General features: G+C 48.0%; 1 protein-coding gene across 1 annotated transcript in view; it reads right to left on the bottom strand.

Annotated features, from left to right (window-relative positions):
- BCORL1 (BCL6 corepressor like 1) overlaps positions 1–20,871 on the bottom strand; it is a 61,349-nt gene that overhangs the window by 28,610 nt on the left and 11,868 nt on the right. The window contains exons 2-4 of the mRNA XM_063084087.1: positions 13,216–13,345; positions 7,994–8,084; positions 4,446–7,715 (exon numbers count right to left, since the gene is read on the bottom strand). Coding sequence (XP_062940157.1) covers positions 4,446–7,715; positions 7,994–8,084; positions 13,216–13,301 — 3,447 coding nt within the window. The 5' untranslated portion in view covers positions 13,302–13,345. The remainder of the gene's footprint in view (positions 1–4,445; positions 7,716–7,993; positions 8,085–13,215; positions 13,346–20,871) is intronic.

Genomic DNA, 20,871 nt, shown 5'->3' with positions numbered 1-20,871 from the left:
CTATGGAGAGGTAGAGTCAGATCTGAGGTCAGTTTGGCTTCTTAAGAAAGCTCTCTCAGGTCTAAGCCATGTGCTCCTTTGGTGACACATAGATATGAGCTGCCCAGGGTGGAGGCCAGGGTAAGAGCCACCTGCCACCTTCCACAGTGGGCCACAGAGGCCCTTCTGGACTGAATCCAGTGCCCTGGAAAATCTCCACAGACATCCACAACCCTCACTTTAAAGAGGTCTACAGAGTCTGCGTTCATAAGCCATTGAATAAACACCCAAAATCAGTTTAAAAGGTGAAAAGTCAAGCCCCATACTTTTTATATCTAAACACCGATGGAGAGACAGGCATTAAACAAAAATGCCTCTTCTGCAAGTTGGGTAACTACATTGTTCAAATAACTTCACTGTGAATGGTATTGACACCAACAACTGAAAATAATTCTCAGTACGGGCCAACTCAAGAAAAATGGTCTATTTTCCTGTGTAAATTAATACCAGAAAACAGATTCAACTAAAGCAAGAAGTTAACCCAACACAGGGGCAATTCAAGTCTCCCCATACTTATGAAACACAATGAAAAGACCCACTTTATACTCTGCAGCACTATCAACTTTTCAAAAGGCTCTCATCTCTATGATTTGATTTTGTCCTCCCCACAACCCTAAGAGGAGAAGCTAACATTATTTCCACTGAACAGATGAGGAAACAGATGAGGTTCCAAGGCAAGAGGTTGAGTGACTGGTCCAGGGCAACACACAGCCTAATGTGTCCACTCACTCAGGGGCTGCCACTCACCAGGCACCTGCAAGTCAGCTCCTCGGTGCTTGCAATAAGAAAGCCGCAGAGCTGGGACTGAGAGCCGGGGCTCCTGTACCCCTTCGCATCAGCTCTCAGAACCTCTCCTTCCCTTCTGGCTTCCTCGGCTGCTTCTGCTCGGCCCCACTCACGCCTAACTGCCTGTTGCATCCCATAGGCACAACAGCTGTGCTTACATGCTGCAAGGACACTCTTGGCCTAACAGTCACACATTCTCACAAGCTTTGAGGTCTCTCTGTGCCACTAAACAAGAAGGAGGGCAACACAGGGATTTCCAGTATTCTAGTATCCAGGGAGCGCAGAATAAGCAAAGTATTTGAACAATGAGAGCAGGTCCTGGGAGGAAAGGAAGAGTTAAACCTGCTCAAGTTGTTTTACCACTAAGCAGCCCCATGCCTTGCCTTCTAGAAGGTTATTTCAGTCTATCTCCAGCTAAGGGGCTGGTAGATATCTTACTGATAGAACATTTTCTGGGGTGGCGTGGGGGAGAGGGTTGTCTCGATTCTCCAGGGACAGGGAGTCACCACTGCCCATCAAATTCCAGGATTTCCCCTATCCCATGAGCCCCTCCTGCTTCTTATCTAGCAGAAGTATGAGCTGAAGATTCAAGTTGGTTTCCCCCTTTGCTTGCTGACCATTCCTACAAACCAAAATGGTAAGAGAAGCAAAGAATTGGGGAGGAAAGAGGAAGATGGGGAACTGCTGCTCAAAATCTGACCTTCAGGTATGACCAGAGAAAAACTATTTTAAGTCAGGGAGAATAAAGTTAAATGCACATAAATTTGAGCATGTCCTATTTATTTCTGAATATCATTTTTAGCTGGCTCTTTCAAATACAGATCATTAACTTTTACTACCTAAGATAGACAAAAACAAGTAACACAAAACATCTAGAAGGGACTTCTGTCTGTATCTTCTGTAAGGGCAGCTTTGAAAGTAAAAACATATTGCATACTCCAACTTATGGAAAAAGTTGGGAGGATGGGGAGACCATGGAAGATGAATGTTCCGGTTAACAGAGTTCTGAAATATTTTCCAAAGAATGAGAAGACAATAAAATATGCTCAGCAGCAAATGAAGCAAAACTCTCTCTTTGCTGATGATTCAGAAGGCCCTTTAGGATTCTGAGAGGCCTTGGCCAGGCGGTGCAGGCAACAGGAGACTTCTGATTCTTGGCCATGCCTTGAAAGTGGCTTTTTTGAATTAATCCCTGATCCTGGTTTGCTTATCAATGGTTTCTTTCTCAGGAAATGGAACGTAACAAAAGAAAAGATCTAAGTTATTTGCTCTCCCGAAAATTGGACATTTACTAAACCGTTCCAGGCAGTCACAAAAGGCTGCTTCCAGGTCCCAGATTCTGTAACTTTATTTTCTGCCCTCTACATTCGTCAGTGGGTGCACTGAACTGTCAACTAATATATGAAGGGGCAGTGCCTGCCTGTCACTGAGTCATCTGCAAGACATAAGTGCCATGAGGATAGGGACCACATCTGTTTTGCCTATAATACTAACAATAATAACAGCAGCCACCAGCAGTAACTGAGCACTTAACTGTGTGCCAGGTACTGTTCTAAGCACTTACATATATCACCTCATTTAGAGGCTTCCAGTCAAGACGGTGGAATAGACAGTCCCCAGCATCACTCTCTCCTACAAATCACCTCATTTAATCTTTTTTTAACAACAGCATTAATGGGATGTGCCATACAATTCCTTTATTTAAATGTACAAAATGCAATTGTTTTCTGTATAGTCACGATTTGTGTGACCATCACCACTTATCTATTCCAGAACTTTTTCATCACCCTGAATGGAAACCCTGTACCCATTAAGCAATCACTCCCCAATTCCCCCCATCCTCCCCAGCCTCTGGCAACCACTAATCTACTTCATGTCTCTACAGATTTGCCTATTCTGGACATTTCATATCATCATCTCATTTGATCTTCACAACAACCCTATGAGTGGATAATATGATTGTCTCATTGTACAGATGAGGAAACTGAGGGCCAGAGAGATTAAGCAGCTGGACCAGTAGGAAGAAGTGGGGCCAAAATTCAAACTCAGGCTCTGTACCTGGCTCCTGAGAGCACCCTCACCAATCCACTATTCTGCCCTCCTGAAGACGTACTCCCACTGCCTGTGAGGGCCTGGCATACAGCAGCCATTCAACAAACACCTGCTAAACATTCACAGAAACAATTCTATAGCAGGAGAGTGGAAGACAGTGTGGCACAGCTGCAGAAGAATGTGGACTTTGGAGCCAAAGAGACTGGAGTTTGAGTTCCAGTTCTACCATTTAGCAGCTGTGTAACTTTGGGTAACTTAGCTTCTCTGAGCCTCAGCTTCCATCTTCCATTTTCTCACCTGTAAATTGGGTATAGTATTCACCTCATAGGGTTATTATTGTAAGGATTAAATCCGATAACACACGGAGAAAGCACTTGGTATATAGTAGGAGCCCAACAAATGGCAACAACTCTAATGACATGAACTATTATTGTTCTGATTACCACCAAGGACAGATCACAGTTACCTGACCAAGTGTTATATGCACTACTGTGTCGTGACCTATGTTCCTACTTTGTGTGTTTCTGATATACGGGGTGGTTGTGAGGTCACTAAGTAAAACCCATCCAAAGTCTACCCCAGGGGTTCTTAACCTGGAGTCCCCGAGTGGGCTTTGGGGAGGGGAGTGGCCCATGAACCCCCTGAAATTACTGGCAAAATTGTGAGGTCATGTTTCTGGGGACAGGGTCCATAGCTCTTATCAGCTTCTTAAAGTGATCTGTGGCCCAAAAAAAGACTAAGGACTACAAACAATTCATGACGTTCTGGCTAGAAATCTGTCCCTTCATGCGTGTCACCATCCAATCTGAAGGCCTGTTAAAAAAACTTCAAATTTCTCCATATTTTGAATAAACCCTATACTCAACTGTTTGAAGAATTTCTCTGAATCACCAGTGGCCTCCAGATCCCCTCTGGAGGACCAGTTGATTCAAGTGCAGTGCTCTTTCTGCCCACCTTTTAGCCTAGAACTGTGCCACCATCTATAGCCTTGCACACAGATGCCCGCCTGCCTTGCATGCCAAATTCTCAGTGGGCCAAAATCCAAAGCCGCCACCTCAAGCATTACAGGGATAGGAAACTGGTGGATTAGCCTGGCAGCCAGATTGGCTCTGACCCCACAAGACTCCAAGCAAATCCTAAGCGGTCTCCCCTAATGGTGCCAGGAACGACCCTGTCAAAGGCCCTTCCCTCCCTGGTCCCCAAGTTCTCAAGACCAGCAGTAAAGGCAAAGGAAGAAAGGTTATTCAGGGAAGAGCCTGTTATTAATTGATTTCCCTCACCAATACCTTCTTCCACTTTCCAACCTCATCTGGGACAATGGCTTCCCCAGTCTCAGGGATGGAATCATTTCCCACATCCTACAAAATACAAGCCAGCCCCTCCCCACGCTAAAACAACACACATGGAGAATGTGACTTAGATTTACGAAAGCCTTCCAATCAGTTCAGTTCACATAGCTACTCAAGAACACAGCGTCATGGGGTAGGGGTCAAAGGAGGCTGAGATCTGCAGAGCAAAGCGGACTACCAGTGTCTGGGCCCTGCCCTTGACCTCAGCACAGCACTCACCTTGGGTCTGTGGGAAATCCGGACTACGGGCTTGGCTTGTGGCTGCTGCTGTTGCTGCTGCTGCTCTTTGCCTTCCTTCTCTTTGCTGCACTTCATCTTCTTGGACGGAGATTCGGTCACATTGTCTGGTTGCCACTTGTTCTTGCAAGCAAAGACCCCTACGCTTTCCTGTTTCACTCGAGCCTGCCCGGCCTTAGCCCGAACTTCAGTTTGTCCCCTCTGGGGAGCTGATGGGAGGCCATCAGCCCGGAAGCAGGTGGCTAAATTGAAGACCACATCACCATCCACCTTCTCCATTTTCACGCGCCCCAGATCCACCTGGCTTCCAACCTGCGAAAGCTCTGTGCTGGAGCCCCTCTTGCCGCTCGGAACCACGTCCAAGGTGAGTTCCTTGGGGTGGTTATCATGAGGTAGCAAAGGCAGCTCAGGCATCTTGCGCAGGTTCTGGGGGGTGGCCAGGACTAGCTCATGGGACATGTAGGTGGCCAGCACTTGGTTCTTAGGCTTCGTGTCTCCTGCCAGCTTCAGGCCACAAGCCCCCTGGGGGCTTTCCACCTTAGGAGTGCTGTCAGAGCAGAGGTGGCTCTCTGATTCCTCAGGCCCCTGATTCACTCTAATGTCCCCACTGCTAGGCTGAACAGACAGCGCCAGGGTCCCTGTCTGAGGGCTGAGAGTCAGGAGGACAGGGTTGACTTGTTCTTCGTAAGGCTTGGCAGCGATCCGGCAAGTTTTGTTCTTTGTGACAGTGTCCTGTTCTGGGGCAAAGGGGCCCCCTGGCCGTGACTGCCCCTCAGGAAGTCCATGCACGGCTTCACTGGAGCCAAGGGACGGCACACCAGAAAATTCAGAAATAACGCTGGTGGGCCGGATGGGCACCCCCTGACTGGGGGTCAGCTGCCCGGCACTGGAAATGCCAATGGAAAGCAGAGACGCCTGGTGGTATGGTGACCAGCCAACAGGCAGGACCTGGGTGCTGGTGGGTTTCCCATTGACTGAACACCGTGGATAAATATTTGCTGGCCCTGTGGGTTTCCACAAAGAGAGCTCCTTGGTTTGGCACCCTGGCAGCCCAGGGGCAATGCGGGCTGGGGTGTAACGTTTCACTGTGCTTGGTTGTCCCTCAGCACCAGTCTGGCCGCCCTTCTTGCCACACGTGGCACCAGTGCTCTTAGGCTCTCCTTGATCAATGATGGAGATGGGTTCCTGCTTGGGGAGATGGCGGGGGTCACGGTTGGAGCCCAGATTGGGGTCTTTGTTCAGCAGCAGAGACGCAGGCACTGGGTTGGCAACTCCCACATAGGTGCCAGGAATGGTGCTGATCAGTGCGGTTGAGTTCTTCACCCAGGTGCTGGGGTCCCCATTCCTCACAATCTCGGGAAAGATGACAAAGGGCGAGGAGGTGGACCCCAGGCAGGAGGTGACGTTGCTGCTCGCAGCCTGGGTTGTGCGCTGAGACCTAGACAGGACTGTGGAGAGGAGGGCCTTGCTGCTGGTATGCACAGGGGTCAACACGGGCATGGGGGGCGTCTTGCGCTGGTTCGGCAATGGAAGCTTCTGGCGGTTGGACTTGGAGGAGAGGTCGAGGGGCATCTCGCTGCACTCGGATGGAGAGGCCATCTCTCGCTCCAGCTGTGGAGGTGACTTGAGGGGAGAGAAGGTAACGGAAGTCCCTTCTGTTTGCTGCTCGGTGCCACCTGGCATCTTGGCAGGGTGTGGGGTGGCTGAGCTTCCACTGGGGACTGGCAGCAAAGGCTGTGGAGTTGGAAGCACCTTGGCAGAAGCAGTGGCAAGGGAGGTATCTGCCAAAGGCCCAGGGACCCCATCAGGTGCAGGCTGGGTGGTGGTGCTGCCAGATGGGGAAGTACAAGGGAGCCTGTTCACCTCTAGAGAGACCAGCTTAGAATCTGAAGTCAGAGGCCGGGCCACAGAAAATGCATATGGGTAAGACCGGAGCTCCGGGGAGGCCAGCACGCCCGGGAGACACCTGTCCTGCAGGTAGGATGGCAGGACAGGGAGTGTAAGAGTGGAGGAAACCCCCAGGGTCGTTGGCAGTGTGGCTACACTGAGAGGCTGCCCACAGCTCGGAGGTGGGATATATACCAGCGGCTGGCTTGGGGTCAGCACTGTCCCTGGCTGAAAGGACAGGGGGACTTTTTGCATAGCTGGTGCCTGAGCTGCAGGAAAACACACTCGACTCAAACTGAAGGAGGCCGGGATGGGTGCAGAGGTGGGAATGGCAGTGGGCGTGGCAGCCGGCATGGGCGTGGGGGCTGGAGTAAAGATTGGGGCTGGGGTAGGTGCAGGCACCGGCGTAGGGGCAAAGGCAGGGATGAGGGTGGGGGTAGAAGGGGGGCCGGAAGATGGGGTTGGGGTGTGCATTGGCACAGATGGAGGGGCAGGAGCTGCTGGAGGTGTGGATGCCGGCATGGGAGCCAGAACAGGAGTGGGGACAGGAGCGAGAACCAAGGTCGGAGCCGAGGGGGGCACGGGAGCTTGGATCAGCGCCAAGGGAGGAGCTGAAACTGAGACTGAGAGAGGGGTGGGAGCTGGAGCAGACAGAGAAACTGGGCCTGAGGGGGGAGCAGAAGCTGGCACGGGCACCAGGACTGAGGCCGAAACAGAAAGGGCATTCGAATCAGAGATGAGTGTGGGCACTGATGGTGGTGCTGGTGCCAGAGCTGGGACTGGTGCTAAGGGAGGGGAAGGAGCTGGAACCGAAGTGGCAACCTGGACTGGAACTAGCCCGGAATGGGGCACTGGAGCAGGGACGGAGAGGGGAACCTGGAATGGATCCGGAACAGACGCGGGTACAGAGGCTGAACCGGGAGCAGGGGGACAGATGGAGGCCGGCAGCGGACTGAAGTTAGTGGTAACCAGAGGCAGGGTCCCCTCCACAGGGACTCCAGTTCCGAGAGTTGCCAAAATGAATGTATTCTTCTCCCCGACACCGTGCCGAGAGTCCAAAGTCTTTACCCCAGCTGACGAGCAGTCAACCTGTTTGCTCATTTGGGTGCTGAGAGGAGTCCAGGAACAGTCAGCCCTGCTGTTGCCGGTCTCGGTGCTGTCAGGAGTGGGCAGCTTGAGCCCGTCTCCTGGGCTACTCAGTGGTACCAAAAGGCCCTCGGCCTCTGCCACATTCCCAGCATAGTCCATTTCTGGCTGGCGGTCATCAGGCTTGTCTTCTGACTTGTGCCCAAGTTTTTCTGTTGTACTGCCATCTGGGTCTGACCCCCGGGCATTGCTGCCACCTCCAACTGCTGTGAGCTCCACCTGCAATGATAGAATGGCATGCACATCTCAGCTAGCTCCCCATGGATGGTGCAAGTGTCCTGAGGCCCCTAAGAGTCTGGTCCTCTCTGCAACTCAACCAACCAGGTCTCAGTAGAAGCAGAGGGCAGCCAGCCAACTTCTGTCCCACCCACAGCAATTCCCAGGAAATACCCTGTCCCTTCCTGTCCCCCTTCTTGGGATGGCAGACTGGGCATGTCGCCTGGGCAGCTTAGCTCCACCCTTTGGCGGGTAGCATGTGGCTCTACATAGGCCCTTACCTTGGAAAAACTGCTGCTGACACAAAACTCCTGAGATCCAAAGCGCTGGCAGTCACCTGTCGTAGACTCCTCATCAGAAAGAGGTGCTCTTCTAGCATGGGAGACAAAAACAGAGGGGACATGAGGCCCAGCCTTCGAGCCACCACCACGTTCCCCAGAATGCCCCCTGCCTGCCTGGGTTCCCAGAAAGCCTTCCTCTCTCATTTCCCTAGGTGGCTTGGGGGTATCACAAGAAACTGGGGGGTACAGGTTGCAAAGTGGAGCCTCCACACTCAGCTTTGCAAGTTCCTGAAAAGGAGCCTGTTCTGACTAGACACCCCTCTTCAGACTGTTTACCCCGTTTCCTAGGGCTCTCGCTAGGAGTGTGGAGGACACCCCAGCTCCTTCACCTTTTTGCCAGAGCTTACCCATCATGGTGGCCATCTGGGATGGACAGTGCATTGCCCAAAGGGGAGAAAGATGTGAACCATGGAAGGCCTCAGAAGGCATGCAAACTGCTTTTCTTTCCAATACAATCTTATTTAAAGTCTTTAAGGGAAGCTGGCTGAAGGTGCCATATGGGTAATCCTTTTCTAAAACAAATAACCACCCCCATTGTGTCTGAAGGCCTAGTCTAAATCTGAACCATCGCCTATTCACCTGACGGGCCTGCCTAGAGCAGATACACGCTTATTAGGGCGTGTAATGACACTGATTTGAGGCCACCAGGTCATTGGGTACTGAGAGGCATTTAAGGACACTACTTCTTTCCCTCCAGGGGCCATTTCCCTCCTATCTAGAGTTCCACCTGGCTCCAGCCAGTGCCCTCCCATCTACTCTTGCCTGAGTTCCATCCCCCGCCAGCCCTCCACTCTCCCCCCAGCCTCCTAGCACCACCTCCTTCTCTCCCATCCCAGAGGAAGGCCCTCAAGGCCACAGACCCCAAATTCAGGTTGGTACACACCAGAGGGAAGGGCTCAAGGCCAGAGACCTGGGTCCCAAAGAAGGAAAACTCAACTGTACCCCCACCTGCTCAAAAGTCTTCTCCAAATTAAAGATAAGACTCTTAGAAAGGGGTACATCCCGACCAGAAAAAAAGGTGGGGGGGTCAGACTGGGAGGGTGAAGTGAAGAGGGGACAAACACCCACTGAAAGTTTGGTATTTTAATAGAGCAGAAATGTAAAACCCTCTGCTGCCCTAGAGAGGATCCCAATGGGGCAGGAGCTGTGGGCAGGAGTGGCCGAGTAGGAGACTTGAGTTAAAAATCAAAGCCTCAACATAAACGCTGCAGCGCCTTTCCTGGGTGGGCAAAGCACTGGACTGCTCCATGTGCCCCTGGGGAAATGCACTGCGTTCAGCCATACCCCCAGCTCCTGAAGAATCCAGCTCCCCACCTCACCAGCCACCCTGGCCTAAGGGCAGTTAGGGTGCCCGCAGCCAACCCCAGCAAGAAGTGGGAGGGCCCTGCTAACTCCCTCCCTCCCACTGAAACAGGGATGCCAAAATTGTACCTGGGGCAAGAGAAGAAAAAAGGCAAGGGGAGGGGTCACCGCGGGCCTCTCCCCATCTTTTCAGGGTTCCAGAAGGGCCTAACCGAGGGGCAAAGGCTTGTTCCCTTTAAAAGGCAGCTAGGCTGGCAGAACTGGGAGGGTTCCACTGCTGGAAATGACTGTTGGTGACAAACAGAAATGATTGTAAGGAGAGGCAAGGGCTTTAGATGTAGTCAGGGGGGTCTTGAGGAAGGGGAGGAAGGGAGGGCCTGAAGGAAAGGGAAAACATACAGTCACACCAACTCCTGAGAGACCAGAAAAGCAAGACCTATACCCAGCCTTGGGCAAGGGGGAAGCGTGTTCCGACTAGACTTACCAGGGATGGTTTTGGGGAGAGGATGGTGGCTGGGGAAATAGCAGCAGTCCCTGCTTCGCCAACCCCACTTGGGAAGGTGCTATGTATCTACATTCTTTCCCCTCCTGACCATACAAAGGGGAGCTAGCTGCATGCTCAGCTCCCTGAAATCACACTTGAAAGCAGAAACCCTGCCCTCGAAGGCAGCCACCAGAGAACCGCAGGGCCGCTGAGAAACTCTGGTGGTGGCAGCGGAGCACAGTCCTGGCTGCTCCAGCCAACCCCATGCCTGAGTGCCAGCCTACGAGGCTCTGGGAAAATGTCATGCAGCCACGTTTCAAATCCTCTGAGGGGAGGGGTGTGCAGAGCTATACATACGTTAAATTGCTCCCTCAAGAGGAGAGCCTGGGACAGGAAGAGCTTGCAGGGGAGGGGTGCCTGTAGAGAGCTGGGTCAACTGGGCAAGGTTCTGAGGGCGCAGGTTGGGGGTGGGGCAGGGGTCAAAGCAGGCGTCAGTCAGGACTGAAAATCAATCCCACTGTCTCTTCCCACCAGAGAGGACACCGGGCTGCTATGCTCAAAGCTTTATTGGACTTAAATCAGAAACGGCCCCAACCTCTCTGGGCCGTTTTCCTCATTATTAAGGGCTAGCACCACCACCAACCCGGGCCTTTTTTAGTTCCTGTTGGGCCCGGACTACACCTGAGATAAAGACACAGCCCGGCACAAAACAGGCTCCTCACCTTCCAGGTCCTGCAGACTTTCCCTGCCTCAAGTCCCACCACACCCTAAAACCACCTTCATTCTAGCCAGAGCCTTCCCCAAACACACTACACTGTCTCTCTTACTGTCCAGGGAAATACCAAACCTTGCCTCAAACTCCTACTCATCCCTCAAGCCTGGCTTAGAGGGCACTGCCTCTGGGCAGCCTTCCCTTCTTCCTGCAGAGAGCATGTCATTCTTGCAGTAGACTCCCATAGGACAGGGACATGCCCCTCTAGAGCACTCATCGTCAAGGTACCATGACCATCAGTTTGCTCTTGTTGTGTTGAATAAATGTCAGTTGAATGAAGGAATGAATTGCTAGAAAGCAAGCAAGCCCACACACAGATTCAGCTGGAGGTTTGACTAGTCAGCCACCTGGGCCAGCAGAAAGCCTGTGCTCTCTGTTCTGTAGTTCCCAACTGCAGCTGATGAAGCTGGGCAGGCTTCTGAAACATAACTTTGAATTAACCCCCAGGTACAGCTCTATACTCAAAATTTCTAAGTTCAACAAGTTGTAAAGGGCTGAGGGAAATGGTTTTTAAATAAGGTGAGATCACAGGGCCGGCCTGTGGCTCACTTGGGAGAGTGTGGTGCTGATAACACCAAGGCCATGGGTTCGGATCCCTATATAGGGATGGCCGGTTAGCTCACTTGAGAGAGCATGGTGCTAACAACACCAAGTCAAGGGTTAAGATTCCCTTACCAGTCATCTTTAAAAAATAAAAAAAAATAAGGTGAGATCACATTTTGGAAATCAGCTGTAGCACAGCCTAGTCTGTGGAGAGAAAGTGACAATAAAGGGTGAATGAGATAAGAATTGACAACGCTTAAAAGATCATCTTAACTGCTAGGCATATTTGGTAATTTAGCATCCCAAGAAAAGTCCATAAAGAAGGAAAATCAGATTTTGAGCCCACTTCCTTCTCCTTTCTCAGCAGGGATTTAGAGTGGGCAGTGAACCAAGGAAAACTGTCCGCTGGTTTTTTGAAGGCTCTGGTCCAGAACTCTGCATCAAAGTCTCAACTACTTATAACTAGATCAACATAACCTGCCACTGAATACTTACAGAGATCATACCACCATCCTGCCTTTCCCTAGATCATCTTTTAGTAATTATCTAAGAACAGATCTCACACACAAAGGAAAATACCTTTTCTGTAGCGTATGAGAAAGGAAAATACCTTTTCCTTTGCAGCATCTGAGACAAATTTTGTCTTATATTCCTTGGTCTTGACTTTTGTATTCTAAAATTAAATTCCTTTTAAGTCCATCTCTAACTCACTCCTCAGTACAGAGAACATTAAGCTATCAGGCGCTAATGGCTTAAGAAAATAAAAAGGTCTATTCTGCTAACCTTAACCTCAGATAAGTACACACTTCTCCAGTTAGGAATAGGAGAAAGTAGATAAACACAAAGACATCCATTCCTTTTTCCTTCAAAATTACCAATACTCTCCGCCCAACACACACACACACACACACACACACACACACACACACACACACACACACACACACACACACACACACACACACACACACACACACACACACACTTCTAAGATTTACCAGGAAAAGTCAGATCTTGAATCTCAGAAAAAGCCATATCATTCTGTGTTCTAGGTGGTTTATCTGTCATGTTTGAATTTAAACAGTCAATGGGTCGAAACAACAGCAAATCACCAGCAAGCATGGGGGAGCCATGCCTTCTCTAAAAATGGAGAGGCACTGCAACCATCAGACACAACTCTTTGGTCAAGCGTTATGAAAGTCAAATACAAAACCTGAAGGCCATTTGGAGTGCCCTTGGTATTGGGCATGATCGAGAAATGGCATATCTTGGTCAACCAAGTATTTTGGTGAACAGAAGAAAACTGCAAACACACACAGATCAGGCAGGCATCACCAGCTCTGAGTTTTGTATTAAAACTATGTCAGGCAGTCTTATCTTCCTTTGATACTCCATGAGGATCTCACCGTGAGTTGTCATTAGCTTTGTGAGGCAGGAAAGTGCTGACCACCAGAATGCCCACTACCAGCTCCCAGTATGAAGCTGAACGATGAAACCACCTTTCTTCCAGGCCCAGATCAAGGACTGAAAATATCTTATGTGTTTTCTGGAACACCGAACTTTTTTTTTTTTTTTTTTTAAAGATGACCAGTAAGGGGATCTTAACTCCTGACTTGGTGTTGTCAGCACCATGCTCTCTGAAGTGAGCTGACCGGCCATCCCTATACAGGGATCCGAACCTGTGGCCTTGGTGTTATCAGCACCACACTCTCCCGAGTGAGCCACAGGCTGGCCCTAGGAGCACTGAACTTTGATGTAGCAAATAAAAATAGCAATCACCTGAGTTTCCCCTTACTCCACAATCTGACAGTTTGTAATGAGGAGACAAATTCTGGCTGGCAAAAGGGCACCTGTTGGCCTCTCACCTTCATCTGAAAGAGACAGCATGGCAGAGCAGTCCACTCACAAAGCTCCATCTGCATCCCATCTCAGGAAAATTAAACACAACCTAGACTTTCCTGCCCAGGGTCCCTCCCCAGGCCTTACTGCGTATGGCTACCCCTCTGCTGAGTGGGTCCCCTCACTGGAGGCCGGCACCAGCCACCCTCCCAGCCTCTTTACCTCTCCTCGTTGATGCCACACATACGAATCCGGTCAGAACTGGTCCAGTTGTGCACGCCACTATAGAGCGGTGCTGTTGAGATCATGACAGCCACTCACCACCAGATAGGACCTGCTGTGGCCACTCCCCCTAGGGAAAAAGAATACCAAAAAATCAAAACTAGTAACACGGACAGCTGCTTCAACCATCTTTTACACAGAAATGTTTCAATAAAGGTAATTATAGCATCAAAATGTTAAAGCAGTCTCTCTCACAAGCCAGCCTGCTCTGGAAAAGTAAGGTTCACAGAGGAAGAGGGAGCACCAGCTTTCCAGGAATCCATAGGTTTCAGGATAGAGGTGAGGACACTGTTAATCATCTAAACTGATTTTTAAATGATCTTAAGAGACAGATATGCTTGAATGTTTGAGGAATTTCAATCTATTTCAGACAAATGAGATGACAGTATATTTTTATACACAGATTTAGCCTAACCAACTACAATTAGAGGGCTGTACCCATATATGAACAGCACATTGAAAGACTACTGGGGATCTTTTTCTCGTCTACTCTCTCATCCTTGGGTACTGAAGTGTTTGAGTGACGTAGCCAATTTAAGCTCTCCCGAGGAAGCACACGCTTTCTTTATAAGCCCTTCAAAAATACTCTTCTGACTTTAAGTTGGACATAATGCATACATCTAACCTGGTTTAAAGCTCCCTCCAAATCAGGTGCAATACTCTTTGTATTCTGACCACAAACAAGCAAATATATATTAAAAAAACGATGTTCCATGAAGAACCACACATTTCTGTCCCTATCCCTCCCTATTAGTCTGTCATTCCCATGACCTACCACCCCCTTCAGCAGCCAATGTCCAGCTCTTGCTATTGACAACCACCGCATGGTAAATTCACCTTCTAGAGAAAAGGAAGCATCAAGAAAAAGAGCTTCATGCAATGAACTTGTCTTGAGATCCTTAAACTCTTGAGTTTACTTATTAGCTAAAATCCTTATTTATCAAAGCTCAACTGAACAGAATCCTACAGTGATCAGAACTGTATGCTGCTCTCTACTTTCCAAAGAAGTAAATCACAGTAAAATACAGTCACATCAGGGAGTTGTTTCATTTATCCTTTTTTCAATTTTTACAGATTGTCCAAATTCAACACAATTGCACTTATGCACTCAACAAATACTTAATGAGCTCCTACTATGTGCCAGCACTGTCCCGGGTACTGAGGATTCAACAATTAACAAAACAGACTAAAATCCCACCCTGCGTGAAGCCTACATTCTCGTGAGACAAGATGGACAATAAACATGTTAAATAATTCTACGTGACAGCATGTTAGAAGGTGATACAACACAGGCTCAGGGACATGGGGACAGTCTAGAGTGCAATGGGCTACAATCTGAAATAGGGTGATCAGGGTAGGCCTTACTGAGAAGCAGATATTTAAACAACCCAAAGGAGGTGAAAGTGTGAGCCATATGGATATCCGGGGGGAGAGAATTGCAGGCAGAGGAAAGAGTGCATGAAATGGTCCTAAGGCTGCCCGCTAAGATCAAGGAAGAGCCAGGAGGCCAGTGTGGCTGGCTGGGAGGAGAGAGGTGGGAAGAGAGGAGCACAGAGACGTATCCACCCACTGAGGTCCCTTCTAGGTCCCTGGCACCTTTTCTTTATATTTTCCCCTCTCCTGGCCTTTCTGGGGTCCTCCTCTCTGGCTACGCCCCTCCCCTCCCAAACCTAGGCATTTACCAGGCCTGGCCCTCGTCCTGCTCTCTCTCCTCATTTCTGCCACCCTCTCCCATTTCTTCCCTTCCTGTTTTCCAAGGCTTCATCCCTCTTTCTCTTCCTCCTCCCACCCATGTCTCAGCCCCTCTCTCCCTTCCCCTTCCCTCTCAATCTCTGTTTCCTTCCATTCCTCCTCCCAGTGTCTCTCCCTCCTCCCCTTTCTCCCCTCCATTATTCTCCCAGCTGTCTCTCTCTTCCTTCACCATATATATCTCCCTCAGCACAATCCCGTCCCCCTACTTTCTCCCCTTGCTTCACCTCACTTTCCCCATTCCCTCAGTCTCCCCTTGGGTCTCTCCTCCCTCCCCTCCCCCACCCCCTTCTCCCTCCCCTGCTGTCTCCTCTCCCCTCTACTCTTTGTCCTTCTGCCTCTGCCTTCAGTCTCCCTCTATGGTCTTCCTGTGTCTGTCTGTCAGCCTCCCTCTGTCTCTCTTCCTCCATCTCTACCTTTTTCTGCCTCTCCCAGATCTCCCCCGCCCCATCTCTCCCTCTGTGCAGGTATGTCAGCCCTGCCCCTCCTTCGCACTCCGCTCCTGAGCTCCACAGTTGCATCTCACCCCTTGGTGTGCTGACGACTCCCAAACCTGGATCTCCAACCCTGACCTCTCTCCTTCAGCCCAGACCAGAATTTCCAGCTGCCAGCTACTTGCCATTAATTGGACGTCCACAAGCCCCTCAGACTCAACAGGTTTCAAACCCTACTCATTATCTGTTCCAGAAACCTGCTCCCCACCCCCATGCCCAGAGCAGCATCTTTCCTATCTTAGTTAATAGCACTACTGTCCCCTAGCCTGGACATTTCAGCATTGCTGTCATCTTCAGCTCCCTCTCTCCCACTGCCCATATCCAATCAGGAGTCAAGCCTTACTAATGCCACCTCCATGCTTTCGTTCCACCCCTCATGCCACTACCCCAGTGTGGGCCCTCATCATCTCTCACCCAGAATATTACAATAGCCTCTTAACTGTTCCCTCTGCCTCCAATCTCTTGATTCCACAAATCAATTCATCTTCTAAAGCTCCAGTTCGATCATGTCACCCCTCCCTCCTCTGAAGCTTTCAATAGCTGTTGTTTGCCTTCTGAACCAAGCCTGCGTTTCTTAGCACAGCCTTCAGGGCCTTCACCACCTGGCCTCTTCTGCCACATCCTGCCATTTCCCTGCCACCCCCAGCTCCTGACCCTCCCCTAAACAGACCATCCAGTTTCAGGACTGTGCTGTTTCCTCACCCTGAAATGGCCTCTCCCCATGCCCCCTCTTCCTCTGTCATCCCTCAAGCCTAGCTTAAATGTCACCATGTCACCCTCCCCACCCGCTGATCAGTTAAACCCTCCCTCTCTGGTTCTCCTAAACATTTAATTCCTACCTCTACCCCATCACTGATTCTCATTTTCCTCTGCAGTGTGGTTAGCCAGGGGTACGGCATGTCTGTCCCCCCCACCAGACAATCAGCTCCTTAAGGTAAGAAATATCATCCTCTTTTGTCTCTGATTCCTCCACAACACCTCACATATAGTAAGTACTCGGTAAATGCGTGTTATATGGAACTGAATTCTGGATGAGAATTGAGGTGATGACCCTGAGAAATCACAAGCAGCAAAATCAACCAAAAAAAAAAAAAAAAGTGTCCACCAAGCTTGCTTACTATAGAAAAAATTGTGTACTACAATTTGAAAAAACTACAAATTGCCTACAGCACACTCTTGCAGGCCGTGGATTCTGGCCCAGTTCATTGTCTTTGAGCTATTTTGCACCTCTGTAAATTGCAGGTAACTGATGGATATGCAAACTCGGTCTTGTCCCATAGAGTTTGGATTGACTTCTCTCCCCACTGTGGAAAAACCAGTTTTGCCTCCATTTGCAATTCAATTCCTTTACTCCATATAAATTTGTGCCTTTTGACTTTTCCTTTGAAATGGCTATAACATCTGTCTGGTTCCTCTGTTGATTAAGGAGTAAAATAAAATCTTTAATACGTGTTCATTTTTATATTTGTTGGAGAACTGTGATTTTTACCTTTTCCTGAAAATTATATTGTAACATTACTACAACAGTTATGTGATTTAGCATAATTTCAGAAAAATTTTTATTTTTGTTTTTATTTCCTTCTTTTTTAATACTTTTTTCTAAGAAAGATTTTTAACAAGGACCCCATTTCCTGAACATCCTAGTTAATCAAGTTTTGACTATTTATTAGAATATCTTGGAATATCCACAGTGTAAGAAACAATAGCTCAGCCTCTTGTCTGATACAACAGGTACTTTTTCATCTTTTCTCTCTACCAAGCATTAGAGGACTCAGGCAATGGAAGGGCCAGTCTTATGTTTAAACGAATTTCAACACGAAGTCTAAGTTTTAGTTGCTACCTAAATATCTATAAGCAGCAGATATGAGGGTACTTCAAAAACTTTATGTAAAAATAGAATTGAAAGATAACATGAATCTTTCTATGAACTTTTGCAAGTACCCTCATGTAAGTCAATACCAGGGATTTTTCACTCTTGGGTTTATTTTTGTTCTGTTTAGAGGAGTTTAGTAGTTTGTAGGGTCTGGGACAGAAATCAGAGGGGGAATCCCAGCATTTGGAAACAGAACAACATATAAAACATCACCAGATAAGAGTTTTTAGACCAAACAAAACAAAACAAAAAAGAAAACCAAGTTAAAACCAAAATAATTAACTACTACATGTACACATTTTATGACTACCTAGAGAACAAAACTGATACTGGATGTCCCCATTTTCACAAGATCCTGAAGATGGAGAATCCACTTAAATCTCTGCCTCCCGATCTTATAGCATGATTTTCTCAGAGCAACACCTCTTCCTATTGGAAGCTAATTAACGGTAGCCTTTGCGGATGAAGGGAGGGGAGGGCTAGAAACACAGGCAGGAAAATATTGAGCTAAGTGGTCTATGCCAGAAAGCAAGAGGTGCTCCTGAACCAGAGAAAGCAAAGGGAACTTCTAAAGTGGCAGTAGAGAACAGGTTCCTGAAGGCATAGATGTAAACCACTGTTTCCCAAGCCAGAATCACTGAGGAGCTTGTTCAAAATACAGATCCATAGGTCTCAGCCGGAGATTCTGATTCAGTAGGCCTAGGGTTTTGTTTTGTTACATCATATCCAATCAAATTAGTAGCCACTCAACTGTAAGCTACTCAGCAGAGGTGAGCAAAAAGGAGAAACCTTACAGACAGGCCACACACGGTAGGTTCTGCTGCTGTACACACTTGCATACCAGCTCGCTTTCACCTGAAACATCCACACTCGTGTGCGCTCTCTCTCTCTCTCTCTCTCTCTCTGATGGGAACCATTACATCAAAGGCAAAGTTCTGAAAAGGAACTTGGAAGAAACCTGGTAGTCCCAAATGACCCAGGAAGCACAGGCACAAGGATATGAAATACCTCAAAGGATTTTCCCAGATGTCACAACCATGTAATTGTTAAGAAATGAACAGCTGCATGGCCCAAGAATCAAATGCTGGTCACTGCCTGGAAGGCAGCGGGACTACTGTGAGCTATCCCCACTTTGCGGACAAAAACTCAAAAGACAGATCTAACTCATGGTGAGGACAAAGGAGAGCACATGCTCCACCAACCCAAAGTCATGAGCATGGCTGAAAAAATAAAATAAAATAAAACTTTTCAATTTAGGAAGCACATGCATACAGAAGTAGAAGGACTGACCAAGATCCGAGGGAATGAAGCCAACAAGCAGGCAGCAGGGAGAAGACAGCTTGATATAATCACCACACTATGGAACAGGGGACATCATGCAGAAAATGGACTAACAGGGGAGCAATAACTTAAAAACGGTGAAAATAGCAGCTAAGCTGAGGGCGAGCAGGTAGTAGAAGAGAAACCATAATGAAGCAGAGATCTTCAAAAAAAAAAAAAAATCCAAAAGAAAAAAGAAAAATACTAGAAGACAAGGCAGGTGTGAAAGGCATAAAAGAGAAGCCCATGGCGCAGAACATCCAAAAGGGAAAAAATGAAATAGGGGAACCTCAACTATTTCACCATCATGGGCCAAACTGAAACACTGTGGGGAAGCGCTGAAGACAGACATTTTAGAAAAGTTTAGAGAGAATATGGTATCAAAAGAGGAAGAAAGACACAAAATTATAGCCTAAGTCAGGGTTGGGGGAGTCAGTAACAGGGGTTGAGCAGCACTAAAATCTACAGGAGATTGTAGAGATGGGGTAGAAGTTTTTTGTTTTGTTTTGAAATGGAGACGCCAAAACAAGCAGATTTCACAACATTGACAAGCAAAAGCATGGTTGTCATTGTGCATATGAGGAAGAGAAGGACATTAAAGGAGGTCATGGAGCATCTATCTGGCAAATGTTTTTTACCAAGGTAGATACTGTTTAAAAAGTTTTTAACCTTGAAAATGATCAGACAGGGTTTTCATCTAGTTGACAAGTGCTCCAGAATCATGTAGCCCCCTTTGTGGCCAAAGACTCCTTAAGTGCAGAACAAATCAGAGCTGGCAACGTATGGGACACCACTAGGCCCTCCACACATAGCAGAAAACCTGCCCGTTTATTCATGGTTGGACTCTACCATCAAGATGGTAAATTAGAAACCCAAGACTGAGAAGGTCTCAGTTAAACTAAATCTGGTGGTACACCCCAGGCTCCTTTTGGTTCATACAGCGTGGTGACCTGGAAGCAATTACGACTTCAAAAAATGAAGGAGCCGGAAAATATTCATCTTGAAGCCTGGCCCTGAATCAGTCCTCAAGAGGATAGGCGTGGCCAGTAGACAGTTTAAGGAGGAGGGTTGGGTCAGTGATGACTAATGAGCAAAGAAAACCAATTTTAGGACCTACTGCTCCAATAGAAACCCAGAACTCTTGGTAAAACTCCCATAAGACAGAGGCAAACTTCACAGAAGCAAAGGAGAGGCCACCCCATCATCCCACTTTGGGAAAAGCAGCATCTAACAAACCACCAAGGAGATCCAGGAGACCATTCATATTGAGATCCGAGGGCTAAAGTGAAAAGCTCATGGCTTCCACCCAGTCACTGGAGCACTTTTAGAGAGAAGTCCAAACTTCTCAAGATCATTGTTTTCCATGGGAAAGTGTACACATATCCAACAGAGATAACTTTACCTGGCTTTTGATATGAAACTCCTACGACAGATCTTACCCTTCTTGCTCTGCCTCCTTCAATGTGAATTCAACAGGAGACTAAATTCCTGTTTTCCCTACTTCATTACATACCCAAACCCCTGCTTCCCAATGAGGAAATTGTCCCAATTTAAATTGTTCTATTTTAATGATTTCCCATATAAGGGTATTCCCCTCAATATCTATATCCACTCATCTTTCCCTACCATTAACCAAATATCATTCCTGAAACTCAAGAGTCCCATATACATGCCCCAATCACTTCACTTTGCTCCCCTTCATTCAAAGCAGGTTCCTCTACCACCACACACAAATGCACAACACATAATCAACTGGAAATAATCTGCCGGGCAATTTAAAGGAGGAAGAAGGGCCCTTTGTACTGCTCATCTCAGCCTTCTGCCTCACTAAATCTATTCTAGCACTTTCTAGTACCCCTGGGTTTTTTTTTTTTTTTCTTTTTTCATATCCAAATATTCCACTGGTGTCTACCCCAAGAGATCAGTCTTATAAGGGACACTGCATCCTGTTCACAGATACGTTAATTCTTGTCTTTACCAAGAAGGCTAAGTAGTTGCCTACCCATGGTTACAAGAATGGACACTTTCATAAACTCCTTGGGTACCTCCATGTTTTAAAACTTTGCCTATAAATATTTATGAGACTGGATACAAAAGAACTTTAACTGTTAAACACACGAGAGCTTACTCATTTAAATGAATGTAGTTACCTCCAAAGTA

The sequence above is a fragment of the Cynocephalus volans genome, chromosome X, assembly GCF_027409185.1.
Source record: "Cynocephalus volans isolate mCynVol1 chromosome X, mCynVol1.pri, whole genome shotgun sequence".
NCBI lineage: Eukaryota > Metazoa > Chordata > Mammalia > Dermoptera > Cynocephalidae > Cynocephalus > Cynocephalus volans.
Note: the sequence above shows the minus strand (reverse complement) of the source record. Positions and strands in the feature narration are given on the sequence as shown.